Source organism: Phalacrocorax carbo, chromosome 2, assembly GCF_963921805.1.
Source record: "Phalacrocorax carbo chromosome 2, bPhaCar2.1, whole genome shotgun sequence".
Taxonomy (NCBI): Eukaryota; Metazoa; Chordata; class Aves; order Suliformes; family Phalacrocoracidae; genus Phalacrocorax; species Phalacrocorax carbo.
The window spans coordinates 15,487,654-15,507,503 of record NC_087514.1 but is presented as its reverse complement, the minus strand read 5'-3'; the positions used below and the strand labels follow the sequence as shown (position 1 = coordinate 15,507,503).

The following is a 19,850-nucleotide window of genomic DNA, read 5'->3' as shown; positions in this document are numbered from 1 at the left end:
TAACAGAGGGCGATTCAACTCCTTCACCTTCAAGTTGCAGATTAATACCTTCTGTGGGGACAGGGTGATCAATACCATTTGGATTCAGATTGCAATGGATAGCTGGGAAGAAAATATGAGACAAAGAAAATACTGCTTAGGAAAGAACCACCAATGTTACAAACATTTATCACAAAGTACTAAGAAGTGCCGTGTGGTAACCAGAGCTATGTCAGATCATGGCAAAAGAACTGTCTGTAGCTTGACGTGGACCCAGGGTCCACGAAAAGAAAGAAAATCAGAGGCAATGCAGCACTGTATAAGGCTATTTAGTGCAGGCTACTGTGTTGGACTGTGCTCTACTGGTTTCACTAAAGCATCCAAGACCCTTGACTTAGAGCTTTTACTCTAAGGACAATATATCCCATGCATTCATCATTCACCCATACCTTTCTTCTTTTCTAGGCAAGCAAGTTAAAGTTTGTCTATTACATTTTCAATTAACTACAATATTCTAGGTCCTAAACAATATGGGATAAGTAAGCTGTGCACAGCAAGTTGGTCTCTGCACAGAATAATGACTTACCCAGCTGATTATCTCTCCTTCAGCACTTTGTATCACTGCAAATTACCACCTACACCATCCTAACAAGCAGAAGGGATGTACTCTCTAGGAGCATATAATGAGGTGTGGACTACTGACAGCAGAATAAGGAAAGCAGCCAGTGAAAAACACAAAACAAGTGCAAACCACACCACAGAAATGCATGTTTAGAACTATGGCAGTGGTTTAATCGTTTTCTGTCCTAAATTTCACAGTTCCAGCACTCACATCGAGAGCAGCCTTAACAACCTTCTTGGCACATGTAGCGATTTTAAAATGTATGGATCCTGAGACAACTTCCTATCCACACGTATATCCCATTTTTGCATTCATGTTCCTGGGTAACTATGCTACTTTTAGCACTACTTGTAATTAATGGTCCCAACTTCCCCTGTATGCAAAAGAACTTTGCTCAGATACTGTGGTGCAATGTTTGACAGTCCTGAATAGAAACCTAAAACACAATGTAAAGCCAGAATAAAAGCTGCCCTTTTACTCTTGCTTGGCTTAGAAGCAAAGGGTGGGGAACAGGGGAAGGAATGAGAACTGCCACTTTCTACCAGCTACAGATCAGCCCTTGAAAGCCTCCCACAGGAAACAGGCTCAAGCAGCTGGAGAAGGCAAAGGGTCCTTTCAGCCACAGCACCTTTTGAAATACCTGAAATACCAGAGTCTTAATTGAAAACTTTGAGCCTAAATTATAGGCTCCAGTTCCTTGGTGCAGAATTAAAGCAAAGGCCAAAAAGTTGGCCTTTTCTCCTTGGGATTTTTAAAAACATCCAAATATTTGTAAAAGATAAGTGTTCTGTCCAAGTACTACACTACATACACCTGCAAGCTAGGGATAGAAACATCTCCTATCTTCAAGTCAAAGGGACATTATGAATGATAATTCATTAACAACACTGAGTGATGGAAAGCACTGAAGAATTGCAACATGTTTCATTAAAAATTGCAGCCATTTTATATAGAATAGAAAAATATGTCACTGGCCCACATAAAACTAGTAAATGAAACTAAAAATAGGAAGGGAACTAAAATTTGAGTCTCACTGTGAGTAGCTATAGGCAATTAGTCCTGGACTTCTTTTACAAGTATGTGAAAGAGGCAGAGATCCCTCTCCAAACAGTCAATTCCTTAGCAGACAGTGCGAGAGGAAGAAGAGAAGGAATCACTAAACTACATGTCCAGAGTTGAGCCCTGCAGAGACCTTCTTCTGGGGAAGGAAACAGAAGAGGTGAACAATGCAGATCTTATGGAGGTGAGACAGGATTTCTGCTGGCTACCCCAGGTACCACCACAGGAGAAGGACTGCCAGCTAAAATATCCCTTCTTTCTTAAAAGGGGTCCTCCATCTCCTTAGGCCTTGCATATAGAGCTGTGGTTTTGCTTTCAAAGCACTTAAAACCCTCTGACAAGTTTTTCTGAGGACTCCTGGGTTTCACCTTCAGGCACCAATTTCTCAAAAACAAGAGCATTTTTTTATTTTAATAGGGGGAAAAAGCATATAAGGAAAAGGGGTCTGCAGCAGTCCGTGTGGCTGGTGTTCTTACCTGTCATCTTTCTGTCTCATTTTAGTAGGGCAGGCATCTGCAACTTCTTCCCAGTACCTAGAGGGCTGCTACAGGGCCTCGCCTCCCAAACCAACCTAAGGAGCTCTTCCCTAAGTCTAGCTACAGCTCCTCTACTTGCAAGCCTCTTTCCTCCCTGGTTCAGACCAATTCCGTAGGTTGGCTGAAGGGAATGCAAAACCAAATCCCATCATTCTGGCATTGCCTCTCAGCGTGAGGAGGGCAAAAAGAGATGACTGTCTTCAAGTCGCTCCCTTCCTCCTACCGGTATTCCCAGCTACACCACTGAGAAAATTCAGAACAAATACTTAAACTTTAATCAAGTTAGTAGAGGCATTTCTTATCTTTTGAGTCCTTTATTTCTAGGTAAACTTCATACCTACTCCTTCCTGGATATTGGTTTTGTCATGGCTACAAGACTGCAATGGAACTGAATCTGAACACAGCTGCTGCTTGATTTTTTTCCCTTGCAGGACCTCTTTCTGTGTCAGAGAAAATGCAGGATCCTTTTTACTTCTGCAGTCAAGGTAACAGGCTTCACCTGCTCCAGCTGTATGGCAATTATGGGGAGGTACCTAGAACCTGCCAAGTTGTTATGATGAAGGGAGTCTTTGGGGCTTTTAAGTTCCCATGGGAGGTTTCAAGGATAGATTATTTTGTGGTTTATAATTACATCAGTGTGTCTTAAGAGACAAAAAAATTATCTCTCTATCCTAGATCATATCCACCTATTATTATCTATCTCCTCTAGATCATTTTAACCTACCTGAAAGAAACAATAACTAATGACTACTTTGCTTATCCTCCAGACCACAGAAAAGATGGATGTGATCCATCAAGACAGACTTTTTTGAAGCCCAATGAGGACGGAAACTGTTCTGTTAGTATCCAAACTAATTCCCTCCTTCACAAAAAAGTGGAAGTACTCCCGGCACACCCTGCTCCAGCAAGGGCTGGAAATTACCAAGTCTTTTTCACCGCTGTGGAATGCAGTCCATAAAAATCTCTCCAACTATCTTCTGCAATCACCTTACCTAGCTGAATAGAAAGACTCTTGCATACACCTTTGAAACACTAACACACCTCAGCAGCATCCAGAAACAGGCAAATTTTGGCTGTCAACCCCCTTCCAGTGCTCACTTGAGAGAAATCACAAAGCACAGTGGGACTTAACACTGCCTGGAAAAAACACTGCCAGCAGCAAGCTTCCTGTGGATTGCAGCTCCTCCCTTCCCAGTGCCCCCAAACAATACAGATTACAGAGGAGGGTGGTAGGGGATGGATGGACAAGGAAAGCCTTCTGGGTTACAGCACTGATTTACCAGTCATTGCAGGGAGCAAATGATCCAGATTTCTGATAACACATTAGCAAAAGCATCACCTGGATGGCTTAAAAAAAGAAATAAATCACATGGCAAGATGCTGCTTGACTCTTAGCCCATCATTCTTTCAAGAGTAATGAATGTTAGTGCTGTTTCAGCAATGCTTTATATTGGGCTCCTTCAGGTTACAAAAGAGAAAAAAATTGGAGAGGCTACTAGCAATTACATACATGCCCATTACCTTTTTATTGAAAAGAGATGACTGGTTAAAAGAAACTCAGACTGCCTCAGGAAAGACTTTTCTGAAGTTGCTGATATTGGAGGGGGGGAAGACAACTTTTCCTAGGGGTAGAGGGAAAACATTCATCTCTCTCCTTCACCCCCATCACAGTCTCGGCTTACCATACCCCTGGACTGAATCTCTTAAGGAAGACACACCTAGAACAAGAGCCTCAGCATGGGGAGAAGGCAGACTGACGGGCAGGAGGAATAAAAGCAGAGGTGAGGATAAGTATCTCGGTCATTTGGCAAAGCTAATCTCTCTTTGTCATGAGCCATCTTCAGGTAGCCAGCTCTATTGTTTTCCCCTAGTGCTGCCTCCAACTCTCAGCTACATGGAGGGTGAGAAAGAAAGAATATTTGCTTGCATGGGTCTTATTTCCTGCTATCACACAGAAATACAAATTTCCATCTCCGGCAGACAAGTGGAGTTCTTACCTCCACAATTGCTCCTTTTCAAGATTTGTTAAAACCAGGGAAAGAGGTCAAGGTTTGTTCAAGAACAACATATTCTCTTCTTAAATCAGCACCTTACATAATTTTAGCTAGAGAAGACCAGCTCTAAACTCAGGATTGACTACGCAAAACTAAAGGAGCTGGGGGGCTGTCAGCACCCAGGGTTAACATCCTGTAGAACTGAGTCTAAGCAGCTCTTAGAAAAGAATCACAAATCACCAACTTTATCACAACCCAGCTGCTCTGACCCTCTTAGCTGACTCTTCTTAAATCTCCTTCAGGACTTAATGGAATTCATCTGGAAAAGATTCTACCTACAAAGCTGTTTCTTGCTAAAATACTTGTTCAGGCTCTAACTTGTCATTACCCTGGTATTAGCTAACACTAGCTGACCCAACCTTCTGCATTCAGACTGTTTTCCCACACTGTTACTTTAACTATATCCCTACTGCCTCAGCACCTCTACGCTCTACCGAATTAAATCCACCCCATCATTCTCAGACTTTAAAAGTCCATCAAGACACCAAATAGTACCTCCAAATCAGCTGATAGTATCAGCATATTACTACTAGGTATCAGCAGTATTATTAGATTTTGAAACAGAATCTCTTCCAATATTCTTCCATACCACCTCATTATTCATATATCATCCATTTGTCTCAGTAATACAACTCTTCATCCAGTTTCAGAGCACATGAATTCTCCTTTCCCTACTGAAAACCCCACCTAACAGCTGTTTAATGCCATGTCTCTCTTCATGCTTCCCAACTATTGTCACTTAACTTGGATTGAAAGCTTTCTGTGGTGGGAACTTGTTTTCTTTTGGGTGGATGTTCTGTACAGCTCCGACTGCACAGCAACAAGTACATGACGAATGGTACTGGCAGACAAAATAACACAGATCCACAGATTACATTTACAAAACAAACTATTATTTAAAATAAAGGCACTTATGTACTCTTGTATGCCTAGCTCAATGGTAGAGCTGAATCTACAGTAAAATATCCACTTTTCCAGAACTTTGAAGACTGCTGAGATCTGCCAAGTTATGAGAGTCAAAAACTCTGCGAGAAAATAGTAAGTGGAGCAGCCGCAGTGGAAAAATGACCACGTGTCTTAAAAAACTAGGGGAGGAACAAAATTAATGCAATACACAGTGTATTTTTTCCACATGCTAGGACACAAACCCAAGTTCTTTCCACGTATACTGAGAAAGAGAATTTGTTGCCCCACAGAAGCTGATATGTGAGAGCCAAGCTCTGTGCCCACGCAGATCCCTTATGGCACGCGTATGCAGTTCGAAAGGAGAGCTCATAGGGCAACGTGAATGCTCTGCTCCCCTCACTACCTCCCTCCCAGATGGCAAGCAGCCAAGAGACAGCTTGTCTGAGCAGGCTTGATGGTACACAAAAGTCACCAAGAGCCACAGTAAGTTACTGGCATCTGGGGGCAAGGCTTGCACTTTACTAGAGGGTATTCTGTGAATCCTGTCTTGAGAAAAGCCTGAAGGCACTCTTCAAAACACAGCCTTGATTTATCCGAAGTTTTGCGTGGACAGATGGAAAATCTTTGTCTCTCCATCTGTAGGCTCAAGGCTTAGCAGATCAAATCTATGATCAATCGCTACCTCTGTGCTCTCTACTGCCTACAGTGTCAAACGTTTCATAACTACTTGTTTCAGTGGGAATACTGCTGGCTGCTTAAAATTTTAAGCAGATCAATTAAAGCTACATTAAAGCATATTTGGCAAGTACTTGAGTTACATGCAATAACAATTGCTCTATTCTGAAAAGCGATCAAGTAAAAATAGCATCTTCTTACTCATCTGCCCTGTTCTGTGTGCATCACAGTCATATGCTAGCTTTTGCTATTTGGAGACAAAAAGCAGGCATAGGAGATACCCATCCAGCCTCTAACAATCCTTAGAAAACTTTCATGTGTCAAATAATGGCAAATATGCAAGCTCCATTTTATATATTCATGCCACAGACTTAGCTGCACAATGCTAAGAGGTAAGTCCATACAATCCACCTGCTACTCCCACCGTAAAATGCCACACTGTTGAAAAAGACAGGAGTTAGTCCATACAGCTGGATTATTAACAAACTCAGGCTGGACATAGAAGGAACCTTACAAAAAGGGTCCAAATATCTTTTCAGTTGTTTCAAGTCTTCATGAAGGTCATGAAGATTTAATAGCTATTTCCAGGCAAGGAGATCCTACAAGACATTTAAACAACAGCTCTCACTGGACCTGTTTCTTCCATCTCTGTCCAGTTCTTTGCCAAAAGCAAATCAAACCTCCAACATCATCAAATTCTGCAGTCAGCACTTTCAGGACATCTACACGCCTCCAGATGCTGCATTTCAATACCAAGTAGTCAAACAACATCCCTAGGGCTTTTTGCTTTTTGCATCATTCGCAACCGGCATTAACTGGGTTGTTCAGAGAGGAGATATTTGTACTGAGAACATTGAGATTTAGTTCCAGATTGAGATGGCTGCTCACACTGACCAAATGAGCAAGAAGCATCTGCGCTGCGAAGCCCTTCCCATATTTCCAAAGTTTGTACTTCATTAGTAACTCTGAATATCCCTAGAAAAATCTTTTAAATAATCCCATGTTATGTCTGACCTGAGCAGATAGTACCACTTCTACAATACTAAAAAACGAGATTAAAAACTGCTAATAAAGAGGACCTTAATTTGTACCATAAAATTTATTATTATTTTAACTACTTTATTTGGCAGAAAGTTTTTCCACAGTAATCAGTTTCTATAACTCCTATGGATGGTCCACCTGCCTTATCAGTCAGTTTCTAGTTTTGAGAAACTATCTGGCTTTTGCCTATAGGAATTACTTCTCACAGAATCACAGAATGGTAGGGGTTGGAAGGGACCTCTGGAGATCATCTTGTCCAGCCCCCCTGCTTGAGCAGGCACACAGGATCGTGTCCAGGCAGGGTTTGAATGTCTCCAGAGAAGGAGGCTCCACAGCCTCCCTGAGCAGCCACTGCTCTGCCACCCTCAGTCCTATCTCCAGCTAATGTAAATCAGCCCAGTTCCCTCAAACCATCACTTTGGACCAGCTAAAACTGCAAAGTTTCACATGAATGCAACCTGCTGGTTATGTTGCCACCTAGTAAATAATGCTGGCATCCTGCTGAGGAAGTAGCTTCAAGATTTTGCCTGCTCTGTTTCTCGAATCTGCCTATCTAATGGCCACTAAATCAGCAGCACTCACACAGAGCAAGCAGCCCACCAAATCAGTCAGGACCTTTTCTACTGCGGTGCAGATAATATGAATTTATCAGAAACCTCCACTAAGGCTGAAATCAAAGTATTTAGGTGAAGTAATATTGGTGTCTAGCTGTCTGTTTCTGTTGGTCAGCATCAACAAATCTGCATTAAGCGATTACAAATAGGCTGTGCCAAAAGCCAGACCAGCGCTGAGCTGTGGGGTGCTTTGTAAACTGCTGCTACTGATAAGCTGCACCCGTAGATTTGAGTTCAAAGCTCAGACAGACAAAGACAGCAAGGCTTGGGAGACACAGCAGCACACTGCTGTACCATCAAGTCCATCCAGAGAGTTGCTTATCTTTCTAGCCTCTCTTTATCATGACTATTAATCATCTACTGGATTAATCAATTTAACAAACGATAAACTCCTTGCAAGAGATGAATTTTACAATCAAGAGTATGTCCAAGCAGTGGGACATGCCCTCCAGCTGGGAGGTTTCTTGGAGAGCAAGAGAAGAGACAGCTCTACAGCAAGGTAGTGGACATTGAACCAGGTCAGGGAGGGCAGAGCAAAGGGGACACAGGTGTAGGACAAGGATAGAAGCAGAAAGGAATAAAGCATTCAAAGGATAGGTGTTAATTTTAGCTTGTAATTGTAAATTATGGGGCTTTTGACTTTTTTACCCCTTTAGAATTATCATCAGCAAGGCAAAATTTAAAGTAACTGCGCTCCTGATGCAGCCATCTCTGAACCTCTATAGATGGGCAACTGGGTAGTCATCCCACGGTACCAAGCCAACTACTACTACAAGCCATTTGCTCACTCCAGAAACAAGGAGAAAAATGCCCAAAATTAAAGTCAAACACAGAAAGAGAAAAAACATGAGACAATCTACTACACACCACATACATCTCTCACACACACCTCAGCTGTTAAGAGGCAGCTGATGGTAATGAGTCTTGTGCAGCATCAGAAATACATCAAGAAATCAGAATGAGTAACTTAGGAGTTTCATATGGAATCAAACTAAACTCATATTTTGGTTGAAGGCCATGCAAATCTTGTGTGTATAGAGAGAAGAAAGATTCCTTAGTTGTCTACAGAACAGAAACACTAAGCCCAGAATAAGAAATCCTCTCCTTGTAGGGGTTAAGTTTGCCTTTTAAGATCCTCATCCCACCAGGATATGTATGCACTTAAGTTTACTCAGCTAAGAAATTTAATTGTGCATTTTTGACAATTTTCCTACTGGAAACTAAGTATTTTTTATATGGCAATATCCACTTCCCATCCCTCATCTCGTAGACTTTAGCAAATGCTGTAAACATAAAAAGACAGTTTCTGTTACACCTGCTCTTCAGGAGACAGACTGCACATTATCACTATGCTAGATAGACCCTGGAGCCTCAGCAATGCAAGTTCTGCCTTTGTAACAGCAACAGGATTCCATGACAAAAAGCAGGCATGATGACTGGGCAGCCAAATTATTTCTGAAGCATTTTCTCATTCCTTTTTAATAAATGTACTGTTGGTACAAACAGCTCTTGAACTCACACTGGCAACAGAGAGGCTCACTGAAAAATGGACCAATTCAGTGAATAAGGCAAAATCTACCACAAATTCTGCACAGGTATAAAGGAAGGAGAATACTGGCAAAGAAGGGGACTAGTAAGATATGCATTTAGCTCAGAGCAAAATGGATCTTAGTGAACAAAGTAATAAAGGTCAGTAACATGCATCATATATATACAGGAAAATAATTTGAGCAATGGATTACAGTACAAAGTAGATGGTAATTTATTTTGCAAATTAATTTCATCCTCTGTTAATAAGAGGGCTTGTGCAAGCATCTACAAAGCTTCTCCTGAAAAGTGAAACAATTCCTCTGGATTTCAGGTTTGAGATGCACAGACTTGCAACCAAAGAGGGTACTACAGGAGATATGAAGAATAAGTTGAAAAACAAACACAACAACAACAAAAAAATCAGTGGGTAAACAGACAGGAAGAGACCTAAAATAATGTTCTCTCTGAAGGAGAAGTATCCACCATCTATTGCAATTGTCAGTCACCAACTGACTTTGGCAAACTTTTGGCAAACTAGGTACCACTGCTGCCCTCTGAGGATTTCAAAGTGAATATGGAGAGGAAGTAGATAGAAAAGATAAAGAACACACCTGGGTAAGAAACACGTCTTCATTACTTCCACTTTTCCTGGAAGAAACTTGTCTTGCCATCACTTCGTAGGAGATTAGCTAGTCATGCTCCACTGCAAATTACATTTCTAAGAATGCCTCATCTCACGTCCTAATAGCACTACTATTCAATTCTACAATGAGCCACCATTACATCAGAAACCATTGCTAAACACTAGTGGGCCTATCCAGCATACAAAGAGCAGCTCAGACACACACCAGTTAAGTCTTTATTACAGCATTGGAGGTACACCGTCCCAGACATGCACCACAGATCTCTGCCTTTGCCCTACTCATGAAAGCTAGTGTCTGCTGAATGTGTGGCACAGAAATGGCTGCAATTCACCTGCGGAAATAGGCGTTATTTCTTGTCCCATGAATGATGCACAAAATGCAAAGAAAAATATATTTATTCATTCTCACTAGCATAACTAGTTTGCAATCTGGCAGTTGACTTCTGGTTTCAGTCCTGGTTTTCTCTCAACTGCCTAAAAGTTACCTCCTTTATCATTGTTTGAGGCTATCCCTTCCCTTGCACATTTAACTGAAGAGCCTGGAAATGCTGTCTTTCGTTCCCCCAGTAAAATTCTTCACCTCCTACTGCTTACTCATACCACTGTATCCTACTCACTCTAGTACCCACGCCAATTTGTGTAGCGACAAACTGTTAGCTGAGAGCATGCAATTATTTTGCTAGAGGCAAATCCAGGAGAAAGCTTCTATTTACACACATTACAATTCTCCTTTCTTTATGTTTCTGAAACAGCATTATTAAAAGTCTTTCTTGCTTTTACTAGGTTATTTGCAGTGAAATAAATCGACTCAACTAAACTCCCCTCAAAAACAAAATCCACAAAAAACAGGGCAGAGGAGAGCGAATGAGCAAGGGAATGGAGAGAAGTAATGATCTGAATGTTCAGCCGAAGAGTATGAGCTAGCAAGGTTCCACATTATAGTGCAGTCCTACCCATCTCTATAAAGACAGCTTACAACCCATTCCAAACGCCTTCCTTACACCCTTTTCCGATTCAGTCACGTACCCACCGCAAGCACAATAGGTCCTGTAACTGAATGCAGAGTTCACTTCTGTCCCCCTGCCCCACCTGCTTGCTTCATCCAGGAGCAGCACCTATTAGGGTGAACTCTTGCTGTTCCAAGTAAAGAACCTGCTCTTTAATGCCAATTTAGCTCATGCTCCACAGAGAACCTGCAGCTACTGACAGCAACTCCCTCATCATTCTATTCAGAGTCCTTCTGCCACAGGACACTTCTGGAGAGACAAAGAAGACGCTCTGCAAAGGTGAGTGAACATAAAACCTACTCAAGGCAGAAGCTACTAAGGGTGTGATCTGTATATATGATCTGCTTCAGGCTCTCCTGAAGGTCAGTCTCAGACCATATTTCACCTCGTTTATGCAGGGAAGTACAGCAGCTTCCAACCCTGCCTCCTGGGGGGAACTATTTTCCAGGATGGCATTGCTGCAGCTGCAGCCTAATGTGGGGGGCTCCTCGTTCGCACCCAATGCCATCAACCTGACATAGCAGACATACTGTAAGAACAGAGATACTCCTGCTACAGAGCAGTATCAGTTCTTATATACTGGAGAAAAAATAAGAGCTACATATCTTATACATCACAACCCTGCCTGTTAACGTTTTTATAGCTCGGTACCCGGTTTTTCATCTCCTCTGTGTTCCGATGTCAGCCTGGCCAAATTCTCCTTTCAGTCACTTGATGCAAATCAACCTGTTGTGGTGAGTAGAATTGTTCTGGATACACACCAGACAAGCTAGACTATCATAAAAGTGATAAGGCTGGGTCAGCCTAGAAGTCTAGCCCTTTATGCCACTGCCTTGTAAACTAGTTCCTTTTTCACCTTCTCCAAACCATTCATTAATTTCTAATGATTCTCTCCATGTTCATCTCTTCTCCAGGCTAAAGAATCCAAATCCTTGTAACCTGCCCTCAGAGAACATACCATGTCTCTGCCCAGCTGTACTCTTTCTGTTCCTGTAGTCTTTCCAGTCCTATGCCTTTTTTGGGGCGTGGCAAGCAAAACTGCAGGGACCGGTCAAAGTACAAGAGCAATATGCAATAATAGAGAAACAAAGATGTTTCTTGCCTTGTTCTGAGCTCTTTCTCATAGTTCCTGAGATCCCATTTGTTATTTTGACCACCACGAAGCAGATGGTTTCAGAAGACTTCAAAATTACTCTATTTGCAGGCCACTTTCTGCTTCCTTAAAGAGAAAATTCTGGCCCATAATTGAGGGCTGAGTTGTTCAACTGTTAATCTGCAAGGGGAAATACCTGTATCCATTCAAAGGCAACAGCCTTCATGAGAAATAACCCACAACAGGATTGCTCAATCCCAGCCTCTGAGTATCTCCTGTGCTCAGAGACAGGCGTCCTTGCCTCAGAGATCATACAGTTTGGACAAAAAGAGAGCCAGGACAGGGCACAAGAGGGTAAAGCTGTTTCAGCCAGGACAGCAGAGAAAGTTGGCACCAGAACAAGACACAGTATCAACTAAAAAAAAAACCCAGAATTTAACAAGAATAAGAACTCAATGCTCAGTGCGCTGAGCAGTAGTCTTCCAACAGGTCTACTACCTCTGCAAAGTAGCTGTAGCACTTTCAGAGTCCAAAAGGCAAAACAAAAACTTCTGGTGCTATCCACCAGACACCTAGTTCTGCGCTCACTAGTAAGCCTCCACACATGATGTTTTGGACAAAAACCCCTCCATGGTTATCAGCTGAGCAACCTGCACCAATCTGCAACTCTGACACCACCTGGCTACAGTGCCTTACTCTGAGCTTCTCGTGGCTGCTCTCCTGCCACAACCCTTGTGACACAGCAACACTGGGAAACACAAGAGACTGGCTCCAAACCACTTGCCCCAAGTTGTAAACGAGAGGAACAAAGCTACACAACCTCCTTGGATGTTACCCGCCATGCTTGGACATCTCAAGGGGGGGAAAAAAAACAAACCTCTGAAGAAGGATTTTATTTTATAGTTTCCATTTAAGCAGTAAACATGGGATCTTATAACATCACTACAGACTTTCTCAGTACTTTCCAGTGGTATGTTAGGAAAGGCATCTAATGTTTCAGTCTTGCATTTGCTCACTTGCCTTCTCAGTAGAGGAAGCACATGAACTTTCAAAGCACCGTTCCTCCCCTTTGCCCATACATCACCACCACCTGACAAGTTTTATCCTTACAATGGGATTCAACTGCACTGAAACAGCCAATTTAAATTAATCAATGTCCTCATGGAGCTTCTGAGCCTTCCAAGTATTTTAAAGGATAAGGCCAAATGCTCACAGAATTGTATTTAAATTGGTTGACCTGAAATCACTTTGGAGTTTCCAGGTACACTCTTATCCTCCAACCAAATTTCATCCAAGGGAAATGCAGTGACACACCAAGTCCATACTTTATCTACATTTCCTGCCCAGTTCATTTCTAAAAGCAGGGCAGGGAAAATGGCCACATAACCTGCAATCGTATCAACTCCCCACTCAGTCTAAATACGCCCAAAGAGACTTCAGTGCAGCAACGTTCTTTGTTGCTACAGCTTCATTTTGGGGTTTCCAATTCCCACAATGGAATGCCTTTTCTGAACTTCAGCTCACAGTCTCCCTATACAGTGCCTGAGCAGCGTAGCGTACCTGTTCAAAACGAGAACTTGCTGTCCAAAACAGACTCCTGGCCCTAGATAGCTACATTATTCCTTGGGGGAGGGATCACTGACTATCTGTCTTGTTAAAGACAGGTACAATGTACTGTGACTTTTTCAAATGTAACAACCTAGATAGGAAAGCTCTAAGCAGTGGTTCAAAGCAGAGAACCACACACTGCCACCAAGCCATATGCACACTGCAGGGGGTGGGAGAGTGGTGGTGGTGTGTCAAGAAGGGAAGCCCCACCTTCTGAAGTTGTGCTGTTACTGAGCAAGAAAGAAGGGTATAGATGCTGCAGCCCAGGAAGGTTGACACATGAATGTGGATGGGAGAAGACCTATGTTCCATAATTGCTGATGCACTTTTGCAATAAATGGTAACTCCATAATATATAGAACTAATGCCAAGACCAAAGGCTGGAGTTCAGGTCTTCCTCTTCCCTGTGCTGTGTAAACTCCACCTCCTCTGCTGTGATCCGATGTAACAGTTTCAAATGGACAGGTAGACACATATCTCAGCCCTGTTTCCAACTGTCAGCTCTTTCCAAGCCACACATCCGATTCCCTCAAGCTAAGGAGTGGTTGGAAACTATTGAAGAAAACAAGACCATTGATGGAAGCACAAGCTATTTGTGAATGATGGGGTTTGTTTGTGCTGAAAACCCATCCATTAGATCAGATTCCCTGGAAACTGGGATGTGGAGACACCTAGTCGGAGCCTGGAGCGCATGTAGGAATAAGGCAAAGTTGAATAACTGAATACTTGTCAGAAGAGTTGTACTTTTGGGCACACCCTGAAATAGCATGTTAGCTACCTACACTGAAACCTGTCTCAAAGCTGTCCTTTGGATGGTCCTGAACTTGCATTAACATTCCTGGCAGAGTTAGCATAGCAAGTTTATGAGCTCACCATATCTCAAGTCTCCAAGGAAACACATGGCAGCATTCAATATCCACTGGAGTTGGCTAGGCATTGAAGACTTTCCACACAGGTATGTTACATTGCTGAAATTCAGAGAATCACTTTGACAGAAGTTGGTTACAGGCTGCAAATAACTTCAGTCTTGCAGCAGTTAACCTTAATGCCAACACCCCAGAATGCTCTAACCTCCTTCGCGTCTCTAGTCCCCTTCAGGATTACTAAGAGGTAAGGCCAGAGTCATTGTCATTTTATGTCAGCAAGACTCCACTTCTTAGTAAAAAATATTCTCCATAGGTAGATCCAGGGCCTCAATAGCACAAAACCTATGGCAAGAGCCATAGGATGGTAGAAGTTTACCTAAACTTTCAGGGGAAGACCAGTGACAAACGTATGTATATGCTTTCCAAAGCCTATACACAGCAGGAAAGGCGTTAGACCAAACTTTGTTGAACACTTACTGTGAAAGAACTCTCTGATATAATTAGCACTTTTTTTCATTGGGAATCTCAAAGACACCACAGGTCGGAGCTGCAAGGGATCTGACAGAACTGTGGGATTACCTGCGCACATACATCATCCGGTGGGTGCTGTCTCTCACCTGCCTGTGCATTAAACACTGCGGAGGGAGAAATCACCATTTCTCTCTTCCCCTCTACCGCACAAGAGCAAAAATAAAAAAAAAATTGAGAACACTGTTGCAGAGATCAAAAGCCTTTTTCTACTGGCTCTGACCTAGTTCTTTCATTCTTACTAGAGGGAAAAACACACCACTTAAAGGAACATTGTCAAAACTGTTAGGTCTAAAAATAGACTTACCTTGGCAGTGTTCCCATCTAGATGGGCTCATATTAAGGAGTGCAAACTCACTTTCCCCATACACACACCAATCCTTTCATGAATCAGGAAGCGCTGGTACTACGCAGCCCAAAGGACCTCCCAGTCCACATAATCTCTTTGGGGACCCTCAGGTGTGTATTATATATAACTGGCAAGGAACTGAGGTAGCCTCCAAATTCCTATTTCATATTTGCAAATTCATTGCTGTCAGCTATCCCAGTAAAAAGTTTGGAATATTTTCCTTAAATAAACTGCTGGACATTTGTTGGCATAACTAAACTCCTGCACTCCACGCTGAGACAGCACTAAAATAATCAAATTTCAGGATGATTTCAACAGTTTGTTAGATAAAATTAAATCAGAATTTCTCAAAGATTCTCCACAAACTAGAAGTTACAAAATAATTTCACTTTAGCCACACAGAGCATTTCTGAAAGGAGAAACAGAGAGTCCCTGGGTTCGTGACTGAGGCTGACAAATGGGTAGTTTCCACAGAACAATAGCCGCGGCAGAGCTGGTGGGGCAGCGGATGTTGGCTCTGTCCAGGAACTCCCATGCTCCAGGACCCATAGTTCCCTTGTGCCCCAGGGACCTCTCCGTTCCCTGCCAGTTGCATCCCTGAGCCAGCCACTTGTGAGTTCGCACAAGAAGCCAGTTGGCCCAGCCATTCAGAAGCCTTGCTACACTCTATAAAAAGGTCTGAAGACCCAGGAAGCCCATCCTAGCCAAGCTCCCAGCCAACAACTGCAGAGACTAGAAGGCCAGACAACCTCAACTTAAACCAGGTTTTCAGGGCTTTCCTTATTTCCAGGCTTCCAAAGCTGACGTACGGCAAGTTATGCTCTTGAGATCCCAAGTAGCAAACCAGGAAAATGTTTTTCCAATGAAAACTAACAAATCGAACAACTGGGGGGGGGGGGGAGGGAAGCAAAAGCAGTCTGTGTTTCCCGAGTCCAAGAAATTTTGAGTTCAGCAAATTGGCGTTTTTCTGTGAAACTATCACTTTAGAAGATTCAACAGCAACTTTACTTTCGACTCGAGTAGGATCCACACGCTGTGGTGATCAGAGCCAGGAGGGACACGTAGCCTCTCACCTTCCCAAACAGAAGCTGTAATGCCCCATGTTACCTGCCAAAAGTCACAGTTCGTGAAAAGAACACGACTCACACCCAGGGCTCCAGTTCAGGAGAAGATGCATTAAGATAAAACCATGCTTTTAAGAACAGTCACACAAAGAAACACAGTTCTGACAGAAAATGATGGATAAGAAGAGGCCCCAAGTGTGCATGCACTGCATTCACACAAAGTAGTCACAGCCACATGGCTACCTGTGCTGGAGAAGTAGTCATCTTGCTGTGCTAGCATGAAGGTAGTCGAATTATGCAAAGGCAAGAAAGTTGAGGGAGAAAAGCCCAAAATGGGAGGAAAGCAGAACATGTTCTGAGAGACCATAGCAGGGATGCATCCTGAAGGAAGGAAATGGGAAAAAGGAGTTAAAGAAAAAAATCCTGTCTCAGGAGAAGGGAAAGGCACTGCTTCCCAAAGCTTTAGCAGAGTGTTCCTTCATTAATATTTACAAAGCCTTCAGAGATTCTCACATGGAAGGCACAGCAGATATGACAGGAATTATTACAGACCTGAAAAGATCTAGCAGTCAAGACTGAGAAGGACTTCCATGTGAATAAAGGAGGATGACGTCAAAGAGCACACTGGAATAGGGGTTGCTGCTGGCATGTGAACCATCTGGCGCATGGCAGTCCGTTTCATTTACTTACCCACTACCAGGCACACATGCCCAGCTCGTGTTGCTAAGTTTTTGCCACTAAAGAAGCAATGCTTTTCTTCAGGACCACTACCTTCCTTCTTTATATCATCATTACAGTCTTCAAAACTGCCATTCAGTAAAGCAGCCTGTGCCGAAGAAATCTGTTTGACTCATCAAGAGGCTTACAGCTTAGGATGGACATCTCTGGATGTACGCGGACACCTTGAGAGACACAGTGGGTTTGTTTACCTTTGTTTCAGTTTGCCTAGGAAGCTGGTTTTCAAGGATGTTAAGCTGCCTGCTGCCTTCAGTAAGCCCAAGTTTTTGCTGGACTATCACTTGCACTGCTGACTTGGGTACTCAGCAGAAGACAGCTTCAGCGTGGTTTTCAGCAATAGCGCAAGTGGTCTCTGATGGAACTGTAGATATCAGCCTATCTGAGAAACAAAGCTCAAGGTGGTCTCAAGAGAAATACCCCAAAAAACCCAATACACCCCAAATAAAGTGTAAGAGAAGGGTCAGACAGCTGGTTTTCACACTGTGGACTTCTGAAACTCTCCCAGGGGTACAGAAGAAAGCAAGATGGGACACAAATCCCAGGATTCTCAACGCCTTGTTCTAAAGCACTAGAAAACCAAGTGAATTCTGGAAGCAGACAGCAGGGAAGAGGATTTGCCTTTTGCCACACTCCTAGTCACATCTCCCCTCCAACTTGCCGAAAGCCCCACAGAATGGGAACACGCTGCCAACGTCTGGCCACCGCAGGAGCCCAGCATCTGTTGGAAGACCTCGGCAAAGTGTCCCCCTTTCCAGCTCTTGCCAGGCACTACCGCAGCTGACGGGCCTTCCCCAGGAGCCGGGCACCTCGCGAACACCTCACGGATCCCCCGGCCCCGGGCTGCTGCACCTCCTCAGAGGGAGCGGGGGGCCGAGCACAGCCCGGCGCCGGCGGCTCCGCGCTCACGCCGGCGGCTGCTTCACCTTCGTGGGTACCGCGGCCTCAGGCCACGTCGGGGGTTTGGGCGGCACCGAGGGACGGCGGCGCTCGGCTCCTGCGGGAGCCCGGCGGCGGCGGCGGGGCGCGGAAGGGAAGGAAAGGAAGGCGCCCGGCGAGCGGAGCGGAGCGGGGCCGCTCCGAGGGAGGCGGCGCAGGTCTGCTGCCCCTGCCGGGAGAGGCGGCACCTCCGGGCCCGCCGGGAAGTTGCCGGACCGAAGCCTCCGGCTGCCGCAGGCTGCGCGGGCAGACCCCGCTGCCTCCCCGGAGCCGCCGACGCCACCGGCGGCCCCGCAGGCGGGCGGCCCGACCCCGCGCCACCTGGCCCGGGGGCGGCGGGGCCGAGGGGGGCGGCCGGGCACCCCGCGGGCGAGGCCGGTGCAGCGGGCGGCAGAGCGGCCCCAACACCGCCGCCTCAGGCCCCGCCGCCGGGTACGGCCCCGTCCTCCCCACCCCCGCCGCCGCCGCCGCCGCCGCCAAGCCGAGCCGGGCCGGGCCGGCCCCGCCGCGGCGCAGGTGAGTGCCCGGGGGAGGAGACAGGGGAGGGACCCCGGGGGCGGCGGGCAGGGGACGCGGCGGAGCCCTTACCTTCCACCGCCATCCTCCCGGCCTCGCATAGTGCGCCGGCCGCCGACCCGGCCCCGGCCCCGGCCCCGGCGGCGCCGCTGCCGCTGCTGCCCCGGCCGCCGCCCGCCCGCGCGCGGGCTGGGCTGGGCTCATCTGCAGCCGCCGCGATCAACCTGCAGCGCTGCCGCTGACAGCGGGCGGGGCCGCCCCGCTCCGCTCCGCTCCGCCGCACCCTGGGAAATGTAGTCCCGGCCGGCCCGGCCCGGGCCCGCACCCCGGTGGCGGTGGGCGCGCGCCCCCGGCGGCCCGAGAGACCCCGCACCCCTCGGGGCGGGCCCGGCCGCGTCCGGCACCTCCGCCTTCACCTGCCGGGCCGCGGGAGCGGCGCGGGGTCCGGCAGCGGCCGGGGGCGTCGGAGGCTGAGGGACGGTGACCCCGCGGGGTGCGGCAGCCCGCCGACGGGAACCCCCGTTGCACAGGTGCACAGGGTACATCAGGCGGGGTGTTTCGGTCCCTGGGACCTCCAGCCCGAGGGCGCCCGGGGCTGGGCCGTCAGCCCGGCCCGCTGCTCGCCCGAGGGCGGCTGGGGGCTCTCCGCGGGGGACGACAGGGGCACACGTCGGGAACTTGCCGTCGGCGCCGCACCCCGGAGTGAGGCCCTCAGGCTGTCTCCCTTCACCATCTTTATCCCGTCCAGCTCTGACAGATTGTCCAAAAAATCCAGGAAAGGAAGGCGATCAGGGATGCGGTAACAGAGCCTGTACTTCAGCAAAAAATCTTACACAGAGCAACCTGGCGCCTTCAAGATCCATCCTGGAATGTTTGCTCTCCAAAAAACAGCTGTGGGTTTGTACCCTTTTCAGGTTCATTTTGATATTTCAGAAGTTTGACATATTTTTCTCCTTTAAAAATACTCGTTTTGTTTTGTTTTAAATATATCATCAAATAATAACCTATCCAGAAAGAGTCTATGAGTTCCTTCATTCACCGATGTCATCATTAAAATCGAGAGGAACAGCGGAGGGACCGAGTACAAGGGCAAATACAGACAGGGCATGAAAACATTTTCACGTGTTCTTTCTGTTTGTTACCAGCGGTTATTGCAGCTAATAGGTGTTACTCACGGCAGGTTATTTTTGCACAGCAAAGCTCCATGAGTTCAAATTAGAGTACAGGACCATACAACGTGCAAGTGAATAAGGTCTTCATAAACCCCAGGAATTGTGACATTCCTGAAATATCTAAAGTAATTAAAATAAAATGGGGTCTTCATTATTTATTTTATGAAGGAAAAGCAGAGCCTATACAGAATGGCATTAAAGCCCAACTCCTTCCTGAAGCCTTCTGTTACCCACTTTGCCCTGAAGGCCTCACTTGTTCTTTGCTCTCATATGCATTTGAACTATTAGCCTTTGTGTTGTATATGAGTCAAGAT

General features: G+C 45.6%; 1 protein-coding gene across 6 annotated transcripts in view; it reads right to left on the bottom strand.

The window, feature by feature from the left end:
* Window positions 1-18,644, bottom strand: part of SAMD12 (sterile alpha motif domain containing 12) — a 177,465-nt gene extending 158,821 nt beyond the window's left edge. For 2 of the 6 annotated variants that reach the window (XM_064442193.1, XM_064442194.1), the window contains exon 1: window positions 18,437-18,644. In XM_064442193.1, the coding sequence (XP_064298263.1) occupies window positions 18,437-18,568 (132 nt within the window). In that variant the 5' untranslated portion in view covers window positions 18,569-18,644. The remainder of the gene's footprint in view (window positions 1-18,436) is intronic. The other 4 variants (XM_064442192.1, XM_064442196.1, XM_064442195.1 and 1 more) reach the window with 4 other exon arrangements.
* Window positions 18,645-19,850: the final 1,206 nt, after the last annotated feature.